Raw genomic sequence first — 21,311 nt, 5'->3', positions numbered from 1 at the left:
CCAATAAGCTTCTTAGTTGAACTGTGGTGCACAGCGACAGCAATCCTGCACCAAACAATAAAAATGGCAGTGTCTTTTATTTAATATTGAGTTTTAATATTCAAGACTGTCAAATCAGTGTCAGCCCTTCATAGATTTTATTTAGAAAAAAATTGCTATCGATATCAAATCTGCATATTGCCCAAAATACCATGACTGCTTCGTGTAAATAATACGTACGTTCCTGTAATCAAATTTTGTGCATTTCAAACTTTCTATTCGGGAATTTCCTTTCAACATTTGGAATAACTTCTTTTTGAATACATTGAAATATTTAACAATGATCATTTAAGGGAACGATCATTTAAGGCTAACTGAGTGGGCTCCAATGCTGCAGAGATTTGCGTAAAGAAGAAGATGATTGCATGTATCACCAAATGATTCCGATAAAAAATGTTCCACAATTTTTATTTCGGATAGCAGGAAACGCGCAAAATAAGATGAGGATCTCATTAGGTGCATTTCTGCATGATGTGATTCTGATATGCGACATGGCATCAAGAACCTGCAAGTATGTTATTTTTGTATGGTTCTATTTGTGCTCCTTTGATGTGTTAATTTCTTAGTTTGATTTGTCCACAAAAAACTGTAAAACTGTTTCAGGATCTTCCCAGTAGCATTGGTAAAACATTTTGTTCAAATGTCTGCAGTGTTCTATCAACCTACATTATGTTTTTAAGTAACAACAGTATACGAGTTATATGGCAGATACCAATACAGATGATCTTAACTCCTACAAACTGATAAAAATTCTTTTATATATGAACAGGACTGACGGTCAAAAGGACACTTACTAACATTAACATAAAATTGAGAATGGAAATGGGGAATGTGTCAAAGAGACAACAACCCGACCAAAATAAAAAAACAACAGCAGAAGGTCACCAACAGGTCTTCAATGTAGCGAGAAATTCCCGCACCCGGAGCCGTCCTTCAGCTGGCCCCTAAACAAATATATACTAGTTCAGTGATAATGAACGCCATACTAATTTCCAAATTGTACACAAGAAACTAATATAAAAATAATACAAGACTAACAAAGGCCAGAGGCTCCTGACTTGGGACAGGCGCAAAAATGCGGCGGGGTTTAACATGTTTGTGAGATCTCAACCCTCCCCCTATACCTCTAACCAATGTAGAAAAATAAACGCATAACAATACGCACATCAAAATTCAGTTCAAGAGAAGTCCGAGTCTGATGTCAGAAGATGTAACCAAAGAAAATAAACAAAAAGACAATAATACATAAATAACAACAGACTACTAGCAGTTAACTGACATGCCAGCTCCAGACTTCAATTAAACTGACTGAAAGATTATGATTTCATCATATGAACCTCAGGCACAATTCTTCCCGTTAGGGGTTTAGTATTATACCATCATAACATATATGAGAAGAACATAACCCGTGTCATGCCAACAACTGTTTTTAGAATAAATGTCTTTAGTTCCGACGCAAAGACCTTATCAGTGACTCAATATTAACGACAAAATATGCAATCTTTAATGACTTGACAACAGTATCGTAATTATATCCCTTCTTAATCAGTCTATTTAAAGGTTTTGTAAGTTTCTGAGGTGAATACTGACACCTTTGTGCTTTATAAAGAATATTTCCATAAAAAGTTGGATGTGAAATACCTGAACGTATAAAAAGTCTGCATGTTGAGCTATATTTACGAATGATGTCTTTATACCGATGATAAAATTTAGTAAAAGTTTTGACTAGTTTGTGATATCGAATAATATTTTCAGTAATACATAAATTTCTCTCGTTAAAATCTAAAACATTGTTACAAACACGAGCGAATCGTACAAGTTGAGATATATAAACACCGTAAGATGGCGACAAGGGAACGTCACCATCTAAAAACGGATAATTAACGATAGGAAATGAAAAATCATCCCTTTTATCATAAATTTTAGTATTCAGCTTTCCGTTAGTGATAAAGATATCAAGATCGAGGAAAGGGCAGTGGTCATTATTAGTATTAGCTTTATTTAAAGTAAGTTCAGCAGGATAAATTTCATTAATATACATACTGAAGTCGTCATTATTGAGAGCCAAAATATCATCCAAATATCTAAAGGTATTATTTTTTGTTTATCAAATGTTGTTTTGATGGGTCTTTGCTTATTTTTGTCATCAATTGTAACTCGTAACAATACAAAAAGAGGTCCGCAATAAGTGGTGCACAGTTAGTTCCCATTGGAATTCCGATAATCTGACGATATACGGAATCCCCAAAGCGAACAAAAATGTTATCTAGTAAAAATTCAAGGGCATATATAGTATCAAAGCATGTCCAATTAACATAGTTTTTTTGTTTATTGCTACTAAAAAATGACCTAAAAGAGTTTGAACATATATATTCACATTCTGATTTTTTGAATGCCCATTTAATTAGGTGTGTGAATTTTTTCTTAATGAGAATGTGAGGCAATGTGGTATACAGGGTAGAAAAATCAAAACTTTGAACAGATTCAAAATTACCAATATGAGCATGCAATTTATCAAGTACTTCCAACGAGTTCTTGAAACTCCAAAAGTAATTTATTCCACTATTTTCGAAGGCCTTATTTGAACAATTTATTATAAGGTTTTTAATTGTACCAAGTGTGCTGGTAAGAAGAATAGACAATTTAGTAGTTGAACAATGGCTTGAAGACGAAATAAATCTATATTTGTAAGGGGTTTTGTGTAGCTTTGGAAGCCAATACATAGTTGGGACTTTCATTGTATTTGGCTCTGCTTGTAAAGCGGTGGCTAAAAGTTTATGTTTGTTACAGATTTCGTTTTCTGAAAATGGAGTCAGTTGGAATGTTGGTGAATTTGTGATTTCCTTTTTTCAGAACCTCAATGTAAAATTTACGTCAAACAATAATAATATTATTAGCAGCTTTATCGGCCGGGACAAAAACAAATTCCTTGGCTAGTTCTTTTAGTTTATGTTTGATACGAGAAATAGGTTTATTGTGGTTATTGTTAATAGTAAAATGTTCTTTAAAATGTTGAATACGTATATCAACTATCTTCATTACTGAATTAAAAAAAGAGTCCAAAGATTTTTTGTCAGCTTTTTCCCGTTTTATCCATTTCATACAGTAAGTATGGAGTGAGTCGTGGATGATATTACGACACTCATTCCAATTAATAATTGACGGGGGACGATATTTAGGTCCTTTACTGAGGAATGATTTTAACTCTCGGTCTTGAACGATGTTAAGATCTCCTGTTATAACATGGGAAATGGGTCCATAAATATAAGCGGAATTACTGCAATTACATGAAGTAGGTGTATTTTCACTGATATTAACATCTTTACACAATTGACTATAATTAAACACAAATTTCCGGGTAGATTTCTTGTAAATATAACAAATAAGAGGTAGCTCAGTATTGTCAAAATAACCCGGAATTTGTTCTTTAACAGAATGGTCGTTAAATATACCGGCAATATTTACAAAATCAAAGCCTTTATTGACATACTTAATTTTAATAAAATGTTTTTTATGATCTTCAGGGCGATCAATTTTGGGAAATAATTTAGAATAACAATATGCCATAATAATTTGAACAATTTCATACTTAGGACTGCTATATGAAATTGTGTTGAAATCCTCCAAAATTTTATTTAACTTATTAATCGGTAACGAACAGAGTTTTGTTAACAGATAATGTCTGCCGTTGTTTTTTGAAATAGAAATTAGGTCCGAAATATTGGTATGATTGGCCCGAAATTTTCTTTGATTGCGATTTGTTCTACGACCGTGAGAACGGTTTTTACGAACAGTTTTAGAAACTATATCCAAAATGTTAACGGAATTGGTTCTAGATATATTACCAATTCCCATGATATTATCATTTAGACCGAGAGGGTAAACTGTCTGTAATTTTTTAATCCAATTTAATTCAATTATTTTCCGTGATCGTACAAACTTTGAATGCGATTCACCAGGCTGCTTATTTACTACTTTTAAAGGTTGAACTGCTAAATATTTAAACGGATGGTTGTGCTTCTTAAGGTGTTGGTAAATGATACAGTATATATGTGTAAGTCAATAATCATATGATGATATGATCATATACATTCAGTCTTCTTCAGCAAGCAACACAGATGTTTAAAAAAAAAGGTTTAAAACCACTGGCATCATATTGCTGGAAGCACAAGTAGCTTTGTTTTGGTGTGCTTTTTATGCCCTATTCATGGGCATCATGTTTTCTGGTCTATGCGTCCGTCCGTCCGTCCGTCCGAGACGTCTGTACAGTTCCTTTGGCATTTGTGTTGGACATGTATTTATCACTTTGGCATATTTTTATATGAATATGAAAGGAATATGACAAAGAAGATCGAAGGAGAACTTCTTTCACTACTAAGAAACATTAATATACATGTAACTGTTTAGAGGGTGTTGATTGTGGTCTTACTGTTATTTTTTGAGATTTGACCTTTAAATTATAAGGTGTAACATGATCAAGATTTAATGTCATTAGACCATGACATCCATAACTAAGGGGTTTGACCAACTAATCCCCATGGATGAGATGTTGTAGTTCTAACAACAACACACCAAATACTGTTGACTTACCATTACTGGTGTCCCTAAAACTGAACTTATCAGATTCAGCATATGAATTTATCAACGATTTTTGGTGTCAGACCCCATTATACCAATAGAATGAGATATGCAAATGTTCCTGTAACTGTATGATAGTACACTACATACCACGTATCATTGCCTTCCCTTAACTGTTTCCTGTTAAACTAACCAACATGAACACAAACAGTAATCTTCGAAATTTAACATGTTCAACAATTGCTATTGGCCAAAAAATTGTCCACTTAACAAAAACTTTAAGCTCAGATATGGTCCACTTAACAAAATAATTAAGCTCAAATATTTATGTACACAAAGGTTTACGACATTTAATGTTGGGTAAACAGACACCCGATAAGAGAAAAGGGTTATGTGTCCATTGGACACAGATGATAACCCTACTTGCATATATAAGATTATAGTGGAACATAACTCAGGAACGGTAAAAGTGACACTACCCAATTGTGTGCTTAATCTGAGTTTTGTGGTAAAAATAAGCATTGTTTGGAAGTTTCATAACATTTGTTTGAGTCAAACGGAAGATAGAGAAAGGAGAAAATCAATTCAGCAATTTTTCCATTTATAAAGCGGCATAACTCTTAGACCCTGTTCACACTAGCATTTTCGTTTCATCGATCTAATTTGAATCGATCTAAATACAACCAGTTAGCGTTCATATTATCTTTAATCATATCGATCTCTATCGGTCTAATCTGAACCACTGCGTTCACACTACAATTAAAAACGCAATCGGTCTAACCTTTTTGTCCGTAAAACTGTAAACAATGTGTATAAATAGAACTGATTTATCAAATTCATGTGTTGATACACTGATACACAAACTTGGAAAAAAAATTGGATAAACTTATTGTTTCTCTTGAATCACAAGTTAAAATTTTGATACTGGTGTTATTGCAGTTTTCTTTAATTTTGAAAAAAATAACTGTAGCAACGAAGTTACAACACGACGCCGGAAAAACTGCGGTTCCTGCAAAGAAAAAATCAACATAATAAAAAAAAAGACACAGATTTCGCAAATCTATGCTATGACGAAGACAACATCTTCACAGTTTGTTTTAAATGTCTTTAAACAGAGAAATATGGGTTAAACAACTAACCTCTGAGATGGTTTTGCCGCTATACATGCGCATACGTTATTTTCGATTCAATCGTACTAGTTTAAACCGATCTCTGCGTTCACATTTAAAGTAAGATCGGTTTACTTTAGATCGATTCAAACTAAACTACCTCTTTTGGTGTTTTAGTTTAGACCGATTGAAGATCGATTCAATGCGTTCACATTAGCCCTTAAACCGTTAGGCCACTAAAATTCAAACCTGATCTATGTTTTGTGGTAATAAGGCTATAAGTTTCATAAAATTTGTTTAAGGCTAACGAAAGTTAGAGAAAGGAGAAAATCAATTCAGCATTTTTTCCATTGATAGCGGCATACCTCTAGAATGGAAAAAGTGAAGCTACCCGAATATAAATGTTATCTGTGTTTTGTATAATAATAAGCATTATGTATAACATTTGTTTAGAACGGAAACCAGTTTTGGGACATACGGACGGATAATGGTAATTTTTAATACCCTTTCTTCACGGCCGGTTTGTGTGTGTGTGTTGGGAAAGGGTGGGGGCACCACGTATCACGTAAAATTGAAAACAACACGTTAAATAATTTCATGCCCTCGTAGCGCTTTTCTGGATTTACTTGTATCAGGAACGCTCTAATCCAAACATTTGATTTGATTTATTTATTGTTAGTGTTTTAACGCCACTTTTTATCATGGTATTTAGGCTACTTCGTGGCGGGCAGTATTTTTGGTGGAGGAAGTCGGAGTGCTCAGAGAAAACCACCGGCCTTCGATAGGAAAACTGACAATCCTAGTCAATTAAGATTAGATTCGAGTGCACTCGCACGAGCCGGGTTCGAACTCACAACCTCAGTGTTGACTGGCTCTAAAGTGATTACAGTAGTAACTACTTTTTTTTTCTTGACTGCTTAGACCGTTCGGCCACCGAGGCCCCAAACATTTGAAATCCGAGGGATGTTTAAGTACCGAAACAGTTGAAGAGCTATACGACAAAAATACCTAAAGCAAAAGCCAAATTCATCTAAGATCAACTTTGCCTGAGGGAGTTGAATCCTAAGTTTCTTTATACTTTCAAAATTTATAAACGTATCATTTTAGAAAGGTTTATTATAAATCATGTCAGAACCGAAGTACTGACTACTGAGCTGATTAATTATACCCTCGGGGACTGATAAACTACCAGCAGATTTTGTATTTTGTATTTTTTTCTTTGAATCAATCTTTATTTCACAGGAACACATTTTTTTTTTCAAATCGAAAAAGAGCTTTCTTCTGTCGATCCCAATGTTGTGTCATTATGACATGAGATCTATACTACTGAAGGAAGAAACACATTTCTTTGAGCCGCAACTCCTCTGAAACCGTACAAAATTGGAAATGTTTGTTAAATGACATATAAATCATGTAGTGTTTTTATATCCTATTTTTTTATTGAACATAAGATGAGTTCCACTTCCCTCCCCCTTACTAATTTTTTTAGCTCACCTGGCCCGAAGGGCCAAGTGAGCTTTTCTCATTACTTTGCATCCGTCGCCCGTCGTCATCGTCGTCGTCGTCTGTTAACTTTTACAAAAATCTTCTCCTCTGAAACTACTGGGTCAAACTTAACTAAACTTGGCCACAATCATCATTGGGGTATCTAGTTTAAAAAATGTGTCCGGTGACCCGGCCAACCAACCAAGATGGCCACCATAGCTAAAAATAGAACATAGGGATAACATGTAGATTTTGGCTTATATCTCTGAAACCAAAGCATTTAGAGCAAATCTGACATGGGGTAAAATTGTATATCAGGTCAAAATATATCTGCCCTGAAATTTTCAGATGAATCGGAGAACCTGTTGTTGGGTTGCTGCCACAAAATTGGTAATTTTAAGAAAATTTTGCAGTTTTGGTTATTATTTTGAATATTATTATAGATAGAGATAAACTGTCAAAATAATAATGTTTAGCAAAGTAAGATCTACAAATAAGTCAACACGACCAAAATGGTCAGTTGATCTCTTAAGGAGTAATTGTCCTTTATAGTCATTTTTTACCAATTTTTCGTAAATTTATGTAATCTTCTACAAAAATCTTCTCCTCTGAAACTACTGGGCCAAATTTAATCAAACTTAGCCACAATCATAATTAGGGTATCTAGTTTAAAAAAAAGTGTGCGGTGACCCGGCCAACTAACCAAAATGGCCGCCATGGCTAAAAATAGAACATAGGGGTAAAATGTAAATTTGAGCTTATAACTTTGAAACCAAAGCATTTAAAGCAAATCTGACAAGTGGTTAAATTGTTTATCAACTTAATATCTATCTGCCCTGAAACTTTCAGATGAATTGGACAACTGGTTGCTGGGTTGCTGTCCCCCAATTGGTAATTTATAAAGAATTTTGCCATTTTTGGTCATTTTCTTGAAAACTATTATAGATAGAGATAAACTGTAATCAGCAATAATGTTTAGCAAAGTAAGATCTACAAATAAGTCAACATGACCAAAATGGTCAGTTGACCCCTTAAGGAGTTATTGTCCTTTATAGTCAATTGTTAACAATTTTCATTAATTTGGTAAATTTTTGTAAATTTTTACAAAATTTTTTCCTCTGTAGGGAAGGGCCAAGTTTATTATAGATAGAGAAAATTGTAAGTAGCAAGAATTTTAGTAAATAAAGATCTACAAACACATCACCATCACCAAAACACAATTTTGTCATGAATACATCTGTGTAATTTTTTTAATATGCACATAGACCAAGGTGAGCGAGACAGGCTCTTAAGAGCCTCTAGTTTCAGTGAAGCACAAATTATCCCTTGTATCCTACCCTCTTCATCTGGTTCTTGCTCCTATAATTGACGGGTGAACGTTGGATAGTTCCAAGTTTCCTCCCCTTATTTTTTTATGAAGAATAAATTATCCCTTTTTACTATCCTCGTTATCTGATTCTCGCTTGCTTCTCTCTCAAGTACATCCAACCTTACTCCCACTCATTCCCAGGTTTCGATTCTAAAACAGATCAAAGGGGGCCTGTTGTCCGAGGGTTAAAACACCTTTTTCCCCTTTTTATGAACGATCAATATATTTGAATGGGACATATCGTTGTAAATGGCTTCTCCTACAAATGTTAAAAGGAAACAGGGATATGTCGAACACGTGAAAATCCCTCCTGTTTTGTGAATTTATATAAAGTCAAATAAATGGATAAGACGTAAAAATCTGTTTATAAAAATTTGAAGGGATATCACATCAGTAGATTTAAACTATCACCAAAGTTACATAGGAATTGGTGAAAGTAGTGTTGAGCTATAATAGTCTGAAAACTGCAACCCCACCCTTTTTTCTTTATCCAAAATATAAAATCTGAAAGTTTTGAAAATCGACAGGGACAGAGCTTTCATCAATGGATATGTATTTATAAACAATTTACCATTGAAGTGTCTTTTGAAATGGTAACAGGTTGTAGGGATCGTGTCAGACAGACGATCAAGACAAACGGTAATTTGTTCAATCTTAAAACACAAGCGTATAAAAATGTATATAGCTGAAATCTTCAATCAATTATTTGTTAAGCAAAGAATTTTTCTAAATTTTACTACCCTCGTCACCTGGTTTCCGCCCGACTCTCAATTCTTTCTTCCTTACTTCCATTTATTATCATGCCTCGATTCAAAAATCATGTCCATCTCAGGATCGAATTAGGGAGGGCAAGGTCCGAGGGTTGGGCCCCCCTTTTCTCCTGGGTTCGGTTTCCCTTTTAAAAATTGGCTGGATACACCCACTCCTATTTGAAATCATATTAGTATATTTACAATACACTAGGGGTCCTATTCGTCTGGTTTCCTGCCCTGTAATTGAGGGGTGAACATGGGGTAGTTCCCCCTTCCATATCATCCTTAATTACTTTTTTTGTGAAGCATAGAATTTTTCTATTTTACTACCCTCGTCACCTGGTTCCCGCCCGACTCCCGATTCCCTCTAACCTTACACACACTTACTCCCAAGCCTAGATTCAAGAATATGCATGTCCATCTCAGTTGCGGATTAGGGAGGGGAAGGTTGGACCCCCACCTACTCTTGAGTTGAGAACCCCCTTTAAAAAATTGGCTGGATCCATCCGCTCATATTTGTTATCATAATTGATATATATTAATACTCTAGAGAATAAATTTGAGAAAATAAAAAATATTTCAATCAAATAGGAACAACAACTAAAGGAAATCTTCCCTGTCAAAGACATTTGCGTTACGTTTGCGCGCATTTGGGGATTAAAATGTTTTACGTTTGCGCGCAGCTTTTGAATACGTTTGCGCGCATTCACTTTATAGGTAATCTCAGGTAAAAATAATAATAAAAATATATTAAATGATAAATGATCACTATATTTTTTTTGGTATTTGCATAAAAGATATGACTATCAATTATTAATTTTGAAAATAGTTTATTAATTCTAATTATCTCTTGTTCATATTGAATTCTAAAACCAATTTTTAACCCCTTTATAGATTAAGGTCAAGTTATAATAAATGGGCTATGTCACAGATTTCTTAAAATTTTGCATACACCTTTGACTTGTTGAATTGTATCTGAAAATCGAAAAAATCAGCGACTTTATCTCCTTTTTTCCTGCATTGGGAGACTTAGACTAACGGAATGGGTACAGATACTTGTAAATGATTGAACAGATACAATACTCGACTTTCATCATCGGATAATTTTATTGTCCCTAAATAAAATACAGAATTATACAAATCAAGTTTTTCTTTCAGTGGTCCAAAAGTGTGGATTTCACTGTCCAGTGAAATTAAAAATTCAAAAAGTATATCTGCATTCAAAAACTCTTACAAGTCATTTTATTTTTAAAAGTGTTAAATTTATAAGTTAAACCACAATGTATACCATAGTTGTTTTTGTTGGTGTTGTTATATTACTTTATATAAATCTATTGTTTACATGTGGGTTGTGTGTAATTGTAAATGAATCATGTTTTATTCATTATATCATTATTATTATTATTATTATTATTATTATTATTATTAAAATAATAATAATAATATTATTATTATTATTATTATTATTATTATTATTATTATTATTATTATTATTATTATTATTATTATTAACAGATTAATAAATAAATAAGTATTTTTACCTGTATTTTCCCTAAAATACTACTTATTTTCAAAATATGTGCCTTAGGAGACTTAGTCTTACGGAATGGGTACTGATACTTGTTAATAATTGAACAAATTGATAAATAAATAAGTATTATTACCTGTATTTTACCTGAGTTTACCTGTCAAAAAAATGCGCGCAAATGTAATCAAAAGCTGCGCGCAAACGTAATGATTTTTGCGCGTAAATGTAATGGTAATGCGCGCAAACGTAATGCACCGGGTAAACACACCTTGTTCAGTAATTACCCTGTCCCATTAGTACATGCATTTCGTATTGCTTTACACAATGTGACCCACCTTCAATCTTCCAGATACATAATACGCAGAGTAATCGAATCAATGGTGAAGGAGTATTCAGTAAAAAATACAAATATTATATAATAAATCAAATGATGAATTCATGGAAGAGGAGAGAACCCCTATTTTTAAAGCATGTGTTTCAAGATAAATTCCCTGATGGAGAATAATAATAAAGTATAAATACTCCATCAAGCTTAGTCGATTCTTAAATTGAGGGATGGTTACTGCAATGGAAAAATTCTAGTCATCTGCAACGGTCAAAAGTTCTACAAGGATGATAAATTTCAAAAATTTGACCTATTTGGTAAAATGAATATTTCTTTTGTTTATATTGTTGTTAAATATTTTCATTAAATTGTATTATTTCTGTACATAGATTTAAAATTGAGAATGGAAATGGGGAATGTGCCAAAGAGACAACAACCCGACCATAGAAAAAAAACAACAGCAGAAGGTCACCAACAGGTCTTTAATGTAGCGAGAAATTCCCGCACCTGGAGGCGTCCTTCAGCTGGTCCCTAAACAAATATATACTAGTTCAGTAATCATGAATGCTATACTAATTTCCAAATTGTACACAAGAAACTAAAATCAAAATAATACAAGAATAATAACAAAGGCCAGAGGCTCCTGACTTGGGACAGGCGCAAAAATGCGGCGGGGTTAAACATGTTTGTGAGATTTCAACCCTCCCCCTATACCTCTAGCCAATGTTGAAAAGTAAACGCATAACAATACGCACATTAAAACTCAGTTCCAGAGCAGTCCGAGTCTGATGTCAGAAGATGTAAACAAAGAAATAAACAAAATGACAATAATACATAAATAACAACAGACTACTAGCAGTTAACTGACATGCCAGTTCCAGACTTCAATCAAACTGACTGAAAGATTATGATTTCATCATATGAACATCAGGCACAATCCTTCCCTTTAGGGGTTTAGTATCATACCATCATAACATATATGAGAAGAACATAACCCGAAAAATATGCATGGCAAGCCGTTTTAATATTTATTCAATTTCAAGATATCTTATGAAGTTAAATAAGATATCTTATAAACTAATTGAGATATCTTATAAACTAATTGAGATATCTTGATGATTAAATAAGATATCTTATAAACTAATTGAGATATCTTGATAATTAAATAAGATATCTTATAAACTAATTGAGATATCTTGATGATTAAATAAGATATCTTATTAAACTGGTTATAAAGATATCTTATCAAGCATATTAGATATCTTATTTAGTTAATACGATATCTTAATAGCTTTTGAAGATATCTTATTAACTATATGAGATATCTTATATACAGTTTTTTTTAAAAGATATCTTATGAACCTAATAAGAAATATTATATGTTTAAAAAGATATCTTAATTTGAATAAAGCGAAACCCAACGTCCACAGCTTCCCTCTTCATCTTTTGCACACAATTACTATCAATGTTTTCATAGAACAATGCAAGGTTCATATTCGGAACCATATTAAAATATTTAAGGAATGACTGTAATATTTTTTTCTGTCTATGAAAAAATAACATACACAAATTGGTGCATACTGAATAAAGCGCGTAGCGGATTATTTAACAGTGTGCACCACATTTTTTATGTTATTTCGAATAGACAGAAAAAATATTAGTCATTTCTTATAATTTAATTCTAAATTCCATTTTAAACCGCAGAAAGCATGAAAAAACGTTGATGACGTCACGGTCACATGACTTAATTATGTCTATGGGATGATAACAAAATAACGTCAGCCAATCAGAAGACGCGTTACATTCTAAATTAAATTATATATATATATATTTATTAAAGGTATTAAGTCACATGACGTTGTAACGGTCAAGTAATTGTTTACTATAAACACGTGTGTGTGTTTACGTTCAATTTGATTGGATGGCATATACCCGTAATGCCGGTTTTACGGGTTTATGCCCTCATGATTTTTCGTAAAAAGCATGATTAAGTATAACTTAAGGGGTTAGTATGAGAAAATTTAGTTATTCGAAGTTTGCCTATAGTTCAACGTCGCCAACATTCGTTATTATGTTATACCTATGGAAAGCCAACGGGGTCAAAATTCTTACTTCGTAACTTGTCAATTTGTAACTTGTAACTGTGTGATTTGCCAATTTTGATGTTTTGTAACTTGTCAATTCGTTAAATGTCGATTTGCAAATTGTCAATTTGTATATTGACGTTTGCCGATTTGTCGATTCGTAAATTGTCAATTTGTATATTGATGTTGTGTAATTTTTTAACTTGTCAATTCGTTAAATGTCGATTTGCAAATTGTCAATTTGTATATTGATGTTTGCCGATTTGTAAATTGTATATTGATGTTTTGTAACTTGTCAATTCGTAAATTGTCAATTTATATATTAATGTTTTGTAGCTTGTCGATTCGTAAATTGTCAATTTGTATATTGATGTTTTGTAACTTGCTGATTTGTAAAATGTCAAAGTGTATATTGATGATTTGTAACTTGTCGATTCGTTAAATGTCAATGTGTGAAATGTCATGTTTGTATTATGCTAACGATCATTATGACGACAGATGGCGCTCGGTTTCTTCTTCGGTGTATAAGCCTCCTGTAAGTAGGAGCACCTCCATATGAAATATAAACCTAAGTAATTTTAATCAATTAATTACAGCAAATGCGTCTAAAAGAAAAGAAAACAAAAATTGCATGTGTACAGGATCCCAGTTTTATTTTGTTTACTGACGTGGACTTTCGTTCGAGAACGGATTACGAGTTTAATGAAATAGTCGTTGGTCAGTGGTATATTAAGACTGGATTATTCAGGTAAATACAATAATGAGATGTGGTAATAAACCGTATGATTGCCAATGAGACAACTATCCACAAAAGCGAAGTTCAAGTAAAGACGATGTAAGCAAGAATAGGCAATCTACGGCCTTCAACAATGAGAATACCATATAGTCGACTATAAAAGGCTACATCATTACTGGAAAAACCAGATACTAGTAATAAACGATTTCAATTAATCCTAAAATGCTATTATCGGACCATTTCATTCTGACAGGAGGGGAAAGGGCTGACATATATATATTAATATACATGCCTACTGAATAGTTCTGGTCAAGAAGCTTAAAAATTGCCGCTACCAGATTTCCTTTCTATAAAAATTTACAACCAAAAAGACCAAAATATTCACGAGCTCTCGATCTAAATAGCTGCTTAACGCACAGTCCTCCCGATATGAACTCCACCCGGTGCCACATCTCCTTATAGCCCGGCAACCTTACCAAATCTAATATTTTGTCGATCGGATCGTTAACTAACCGAAATGATACACGATGTTAATCTATAAAGCTATTTGTTTTGAAATTTGCATGTCATATGAAATTTAAAAAAAATCTGCAATGAATTTGTAGTTGTATTCCGCCTGTCTCTTCTGTAGAGCAGTAAGTCAGGATCCCTGGCTACCATCTACTCAATACCTAATACATACCTCTGGGCCAAACCCCAAATCATGTGCAAATATTTTCATGGGGAAATAAAATTAGTGTAACCATATTGGAGATAATTGCCTCTGTCATGTAAATGGCGAGATTGAGAGATATTTTCTCTGACAAGTCAAAGGGATAGGGCGTCACTTTGTTTAAAAGTGGATGTATAAAGGGGGGGGGGGATGATTTTCAAAAAACAAAATGTTTAACCCCGCCGCATTTTTGCACCTGTCCCAAGTCAGGAGCCACTGGCCTTTGTAAGTCTCGTATGATTTTTTAATTCTAGTTTCTTGTGTATAATTCGGAGTTTAGTATGACGTCCATTATCACTGAACTAGTATACATATTTGTTTAGGGGCCAGTTGAAGAACTCCTCCGGGTGCGGGAGTTTCTCGCTGCCTTGAAGACCCATATTGGTGGCCTTCGGCTGTTGTCTGCTCAATGGTCGAGTTGTTGTCTCTTTGACACATTTCCCATTTCCATTCTCAATTTTATGATAATTGTTAAATCGGGCCCTTGGCAGCAATTCAGTGTTCTTTTTTAACGATTTTTTTTAATTGTCTGGTTCTATAGCACTGAGAAACCAGCCCCTGGACCACCTCGTACAGAAATATTAGCTTCTGGCTTGAGCGTCTTGTCTGTTTGTTTTGTAGTTTCAGTTTGCATGGTGAGCGTGTTAGAGACGTAACCAATTTCTCTGGATTTGTCTCCTGTTATAAATCTCGCAGGTTGTCGCTGTATTCTTTCAAGCTTATTGATGTTTGTAGATGTGTACTGGTCCCATACTATTGACCATATGATATCCCATTATTGACCTGACGATTGAAATATATGCGGTTTTCTTGCATTCCGATAAACAATATCTCAAATTTCTTATCTGGAATCTTAGTGTTAATTTGCCTTCTTGGCTACGTTGGAAATATTGGTAGTCCATTTTAGGTCCTCGTTTAGTTTTCTGGTTCCTTTAAATTTTATTACAAAATAGTGCATATTCAATACAGTTTTGATATATAGTATACATTAAATAAGTGACTCATTTAAAATAATTTTTCACTTCAGTTTGTTTTGTAAAGTACAAATATAATATGATAAAACATTTGTTATCTTCATTACTCATGCAGGAGCAAAATATATAAAGATTGTTCTTCCATTTACTTCTTGTTTTAAAAGATCATTAGATAACTACATTCTTTTCTGAAATTTTCATATTGAGATTATAATATTAAGGAAGAATGGGTGTCAAACCTTTCTCCCATTATACATTTAGTCCAAAATTTGCGGCCCAGGACAATATTAGTATAAATTTTCAAGCCCCGTCTTATATTTCATGTATTTAGTCATATTTTGACCCGGTTAAATATTGAGTAGAAATAAAAGGAGTAGGTTCAGTAAGACCCCTTTTGGCCCCAAAATATAGCAGTTTTACAAAATTGTTAAAATGTAAACTTTTAGTTATTATTAAGAAAGAAGAATGCTTCTGCTACATAAATATGGGCAGTTTTTGACAATACAATGCACATATATCGGGTACTAGCATCATTAAGTCGTGCTAAATTACTGAAATCTTCACAATTTGAGCATTTTAGTTAAATTTCAGACGGTTTCCGTCTAAAATGAAAGTGGCCGCATTCGTGTTCATTCATAATATTGAAATGTAAGTTGTATTTGATGATTATACATAACATATATAAAGACCAGACTCAAGCTATCGAACAATAAGCCAGCGAACAATAAGGTGAATCAAGCCAGCGAACAATAAGCCAGCGAACAATAAGAAAACGCGCCAACATGATCATGCCCAAAAACCGAAGACTTGCAACAACACCAAACGTACTTATAAATATGATGACAAATAAATAAATATGATGACAAATAGATAAATATGATGACAAATAATTTCCAGTAGGAAGATGAAATGTAATTCCATTTTAACACATACAAAAGATAATTATTTATTCGTGTACTAAATACGATTTTTTTTTAAAGCCGGGAATCTAAAAAATGTTTTAGCTATTAACCCTTTCTCCTTTCTCTCTGATAAGGGATGGGTTTTATCTGTATAATAATAATAATAACAATTTATAACAACGGGTAACAATAAACTAGTGTAGCGATACAATTAGATCTTCAAGCTTATAGAAATTATTCGATTGAAAAGAAAAGCTGATAACCATTATATTCACTTTTCGCCTAAGAATTATTCATAAGTAAATAGTCACTCTAGTAATTTATTTATTACATTCTTACAAGAAAAGCGATATGTAAAAACGACACACGTCAAATAGAACGAGAACGATTTGACATAAATATTTTGGTTAATCTAAACAAAAAATTATTTAGATTCAAGCCTATGTAAAATAACTATGATCCGTAAACATTTCCCTACGGCAAAGTCCCGGATGTGGTAGGGTGACCCCCTAAGTTGGGGTCGGTTGACCCTACCCTCCCCCTTCTTTAATTCATAGCCAAGTCCCTACGTCAAAGCTTTTAACCACACTAGGTACACTCGATAGGCAATTGCCTAAGCTTGCCTGGGCCCAAAGATCCAGGTGGGTAAAGTTACGGATTCTTTTTCTGAGGTCCAAAGTTGGGGTCGGGTGACCCTACTCTCCCCCTTCTTTAATTCATAGCCAAGTCCCTACGGCAAAGCTTGTTTGCCCACTAGATACAAATGAGAGACACTTGCCTAAGGTTACCTGGGCCCAAAGATCCAGGTGGGTAAAGTTACGGAATTTATTTTTCGGAGGTTTAAAGTTGGGGTCGGGTGACCCTACCATCCCCCTTCTTTCCTTCACAAAATTTTCCCTACGGCAAAGCTTTTTTGCCCACTAGGTACAAATGAGAAACACTTGCCTAAGGTTACCTGGGCCCAAAGATCCAGGTGGGTAAAGTTACAGAATTTATTTTTCGGAGGTTTAAAGTTGGGGTCGGGTGACCCTACCATCCCCCTTCTTTCCTTCACAAAATTTTCCCTACGGCAAAGCTTTTTTGCCCACTAGGTACAAATGAGAGACACTTGCCTAAGGTTACCTGGGCCCAAATACCCAGGTGGGTAAAGTTACGGAACTTTTTTTTTTGAGGTCCAAAGTTGGGGTAGGGTGACCCTACCATCCCCCTTCTTTCCTTCACAAAATTTTCCCTACGGCAAAGCTTTTTTGCCCACTAGGTACAAATGAGAGACACTTGCCTAAGGTTACCTGGGCCCAAAGATCCAGGTGGGTAAAGTTACGGAATTTATTTTTCGGAGGTTTAAAGTTGGGGTCGGGTGACCCTACCATCCCCCTTCTTTCCTTCACAAAATTTTCCCTACGGCAAAGCTTTTTTGCCCACTAGGTACAAATGAGAGACACTTGCCTAAGGTTACCTGGGCCCAAATACCCAGGTGGGTAAAGTTACGGAACTTTTTTTTTTGAGGTCCAAAGTTGGGGTAGAGTGACCCTACCATCCCCCTTCTTTCCTTCATAAAATTTTCCCTACGGCAAAGCTTTTTTGCCCACTAGGTACAAATGAGAGACACTTGCCTAAGGTTACCTGGGCCCAAAGATCCAGGTGGGTAAAGTTACGGAATTTATTTTTCGGAGGTTTAAAGTTGGGGTCGGGTGACCCTACCATCCCCCTTCTTTCCTTCACAAAATTTTCCCTACGGCAAAGCTTTTTTGCCCACTAGGTACAAATGAGAGACACTTGCCTAAGGTTACCTGGGCCCAAATACCCAGGTGGGTAAAGTTACGGAACTTTTTTTTTTTGAGGTCCAAAGTTGGGGTAGAGTGATCCTACCATCCCCCTTCTTTCCTTCATAAAATTTTCCCTACGGCAAAGCTTTTTTGCCCACTAGGTACAAATGAGAGACACTTGCCTAAGGTTACCTGGGCCCAAATACCCAGGTGGGTAAAGTTACGGAACTTTTTTTTTTTGAGGTCCAAAGTTGGGGTAGGGTGACCCTACCATCCCCTTCTTTCCTTCACAAAATTTTCCCTACGGCAAAGCTTTTTTGCCCACTAGGTACAAATGAGAGACACTTGCCTAAGGTTACCTGGGCCCAAAGATCCAGGTGGGTAAAGTTACGGAATTTATTTTTCGGAGGTTTAAAGTTGGGGTCGGGTGACCCTACCATCCCCCTTCTTTCCTTCACAAAATTTTCCCTACGGCAAAGCTTTTTTGCCCACTAGGTACAAATGAGAGACACTTGCCTAAGGTTACCTGGGCCCAAATACCCAGGTGGGTAAAGTTACGGAACTTTTTTTTTTGAGGTCCAAAGTTGGGGTAGAGTGACCCTACCATCCCCCTTCTTTCCTTCATAAAATTTTCCCTACGGCAAAGCTTTTTTGCCCACTAGGTACAAATGAGAGACACTTGCCTAAGGTTACCTGGGCCCAAAGATCCAGGTGGGTAAAGTTACGGAATTTATTTTTCGGAGGTTTAAAGTTGGGGTCGGGTGACCCTACCATCCCCCTTCTTTCCTTCACAAAATTTTCCCTACGGCAAAGCTTTTTTGCCCACTAGGTACAAATGAGAGACACTTGCCTAAGGTTACCTGGGCCCAAATACCCAGGTGGGTAAAGTTACGGAACTTTTTTTTTTGAGGTCCAAAGTTGGGGTAGGGTGACCCTACCATCCCCCTTCTTTCCTTCACAAAATTTTCCCTACGGCAAAGCTTTTTTGCCCACTAGGTACAAATGAGAGACACTTGCCTAAGGTTACCTGGGCCCAAAGATCCAGGTGGGTAAAGTTACGGAATTTATTTTTCGGAGGTTTAAAGTTGGGGTCGGGTGACCCTACCATCCCCCTTCTTTCCTTCACAAAATTTTCCCTACGGCAAAGCTTTTTTGCCCACTAGGTACAAATGAGAGACACTTGCCTAAGGTTACCTGGGCACAAATACCCAGGTGGGTAAAGTTACGGAACTTTTTTTTTTGAGGTCCAAAGTTGGGGTAGGGTGACCCTACCATCCCCCTTCTTTCCTTCACAAAATTTTCCCTACGGCAAAGCTTTTTTGCCCACTAGGTACAAATGAGAGACACTTGCCTAAGGTTACCTGGGCCCAAATACCCAGGTGGGTAAAGTTACGGACATTTTTTTTTTGAGTCCCAAAGTTGGGGTAGGGTGACCCTACCATCCCCCTTCTTTCCTTCACAAAATTTTCCCTACGGCAAAGCTTTTTTGCCCACTAGGTACAAATGAGAGACACTTGCCTAAGGTTACCTGGGCCCAAAGATCCAGGTGGGTAAAGTTACGGAATTTATTTTTCGGAGGTTTAAAGTTGGGGTAGGGTGACCCTACCATCCCCCTTCTTTCCTTCACAAAATTTTCCCTACGGCAAAGCTTTTTTGCCCACTAGGTACAAATGAGAGACACTTGCCTAAGGTTACCTGGGCCCAAATACCCAGGTGGGTAAAGTTACGGAACTTTTTTTTTTGAGGTCCAAAGTTGGGGTAGGGTGACCCTACCATCCCCCTTCTTTCCTTCACAAAATTTTCCCTACGGCAAAGCTTTTTTGCCCACTAGGTACAAATGAGAGACACTTGCCTAAGGTTACCTGGGCCCAAAGATCCAGGTGGGTAAAGTTACGGAATTTATTTTTCGGAGGTTTAAAGTTGGGGTCGGGTGACCCTACCATCCCCCTTCTTTCCTTCACAAAATTTTCCCTACGGCAAAGCTTTTTTGCCCACTAGGTACAAATGAGAGACACTTGCCTAAGGTTACCTGGGCCCAAATACCCAGGTGGGTAACATTACGGAACTTTTTTTTTTGAGGTCCAAAGTTGGGGTAGAGTGACCCTACCATCCCCCTTCTTTCCTTCATAAAATTTTCCCTACGGCAAAGCTTTTTTGCCCACTAGGTACAAATGAGAGACACTTGCCTAAGGTTACCTGGGCCCAAAGATCCAGGTGGGTAAAGTTACGGAATTTATTTTTCGGAGGTTTAAAGTTGGGGTCGGGTGACCCTACCATCCCCCTTCTTTCCTTCACAAAATTTTCCCTACGGCAAAGCTTTTTTGCCCACTAGGTACAAATGAGAGACACTTGCCTAAGGTTACCTGGGCCCAAATACCCAGGTGGGTAAAGTTACGGAACTTTTTTTTTTGAGGTCCAAAGTTGGGGTAGGGTGACCCTACCATCCCCCTTCTTTCCTTCACAAAATTTTCCCTACGGCAAAGCTTTTTTGCCCACTAGGTACAAATGAGAGACACTTGCCTAAGGTTACCTGGGCCCAAAGATCCAGGTGGGTAAAGTTACGGAATTTATTTTTCGGAGGTTTAAAGTTGGGGTCGGGTGACCCTACCATCCCCCTTCTTTCCTTCACAAAATTTTCCCTACGGCAAAGCTTTTTTGCCCACTAGGTACAAATGAGAGACACTTGCCTAAGGTTACCTGGGCCCAAATACCCAGGTGGGTAAAGTTACGGAACTTTTTTTTTTGAGGTCCAAAGTTGGGGTAGGGTGACCCTACCATCCCCCTTCTTTCCTTCACAAAATTTTCCCTACGGCAAAGCTTTTTTGCCCACTAGGTACAAATGAGAGACACTTGCCTAAGGTTACCTGGGCCCAAAGATCCAGGTGGGTAAAGTTACGGAATTTATTTTTCGGAGGTTTAAAGTTGGGGTCGGGTGACCCTACCATCCCCCTT

At 35.8% G+C, this 21,311-nt stretch overlaps 1 protein-coding gene and 1 pseudogene across 1 annotated transcript in view; one reads left to right on the top strand and one right to left on the bottom strand.

Moving 5' to 3' along the window:
• LOC134692374 (rootletin-like) overlaps positions 1-4,671 on the bottom strand; it is a 49,556-nt gene extending 44,885 nt beyond the window's left edge. Inside the window, exon 1 of the mRNA XM_063552824.1 lies at positions 4,630-4,671. Coding sequence (XP_063408894.1) covers positions 4,630-4,671 — 42 coding nt within the window. The remainder of the gene's footprint in view (positions 1-4,629) is intronic.
• Positions 4,672-9,170: 4,499 nt separating this feature from the next.
• Positions 9,171-21,311, top strand: part of LOC134692373 (methionine--tRNA ligase, cytoplasmic-like) — a 99,944-nt pseudogene continuing 87,803 nt past the window's right edge.

Source organism: Mytilus trossulus, chromosome 12 (genome assembly GCF_036588685.1).
Source record: "Mytilus trossulus isolate FHL-02 chromosome 12, PNRI_Mtr1.1.1.hap1, whole genome shotgun sequence".
In the NCBI taxonomy this organism is placed as follows: domain Eukaryota; kingdom Metazoa; phylum Mollusca; class Bivalvia; order Mytilida; family Mytilidae; genus Mytilus; species Mytilus trossulus.
Note: the sequence above shows the minus strand (reverse complement) of the source record. Positions and strands in the feature narration are given on the sequence as shown.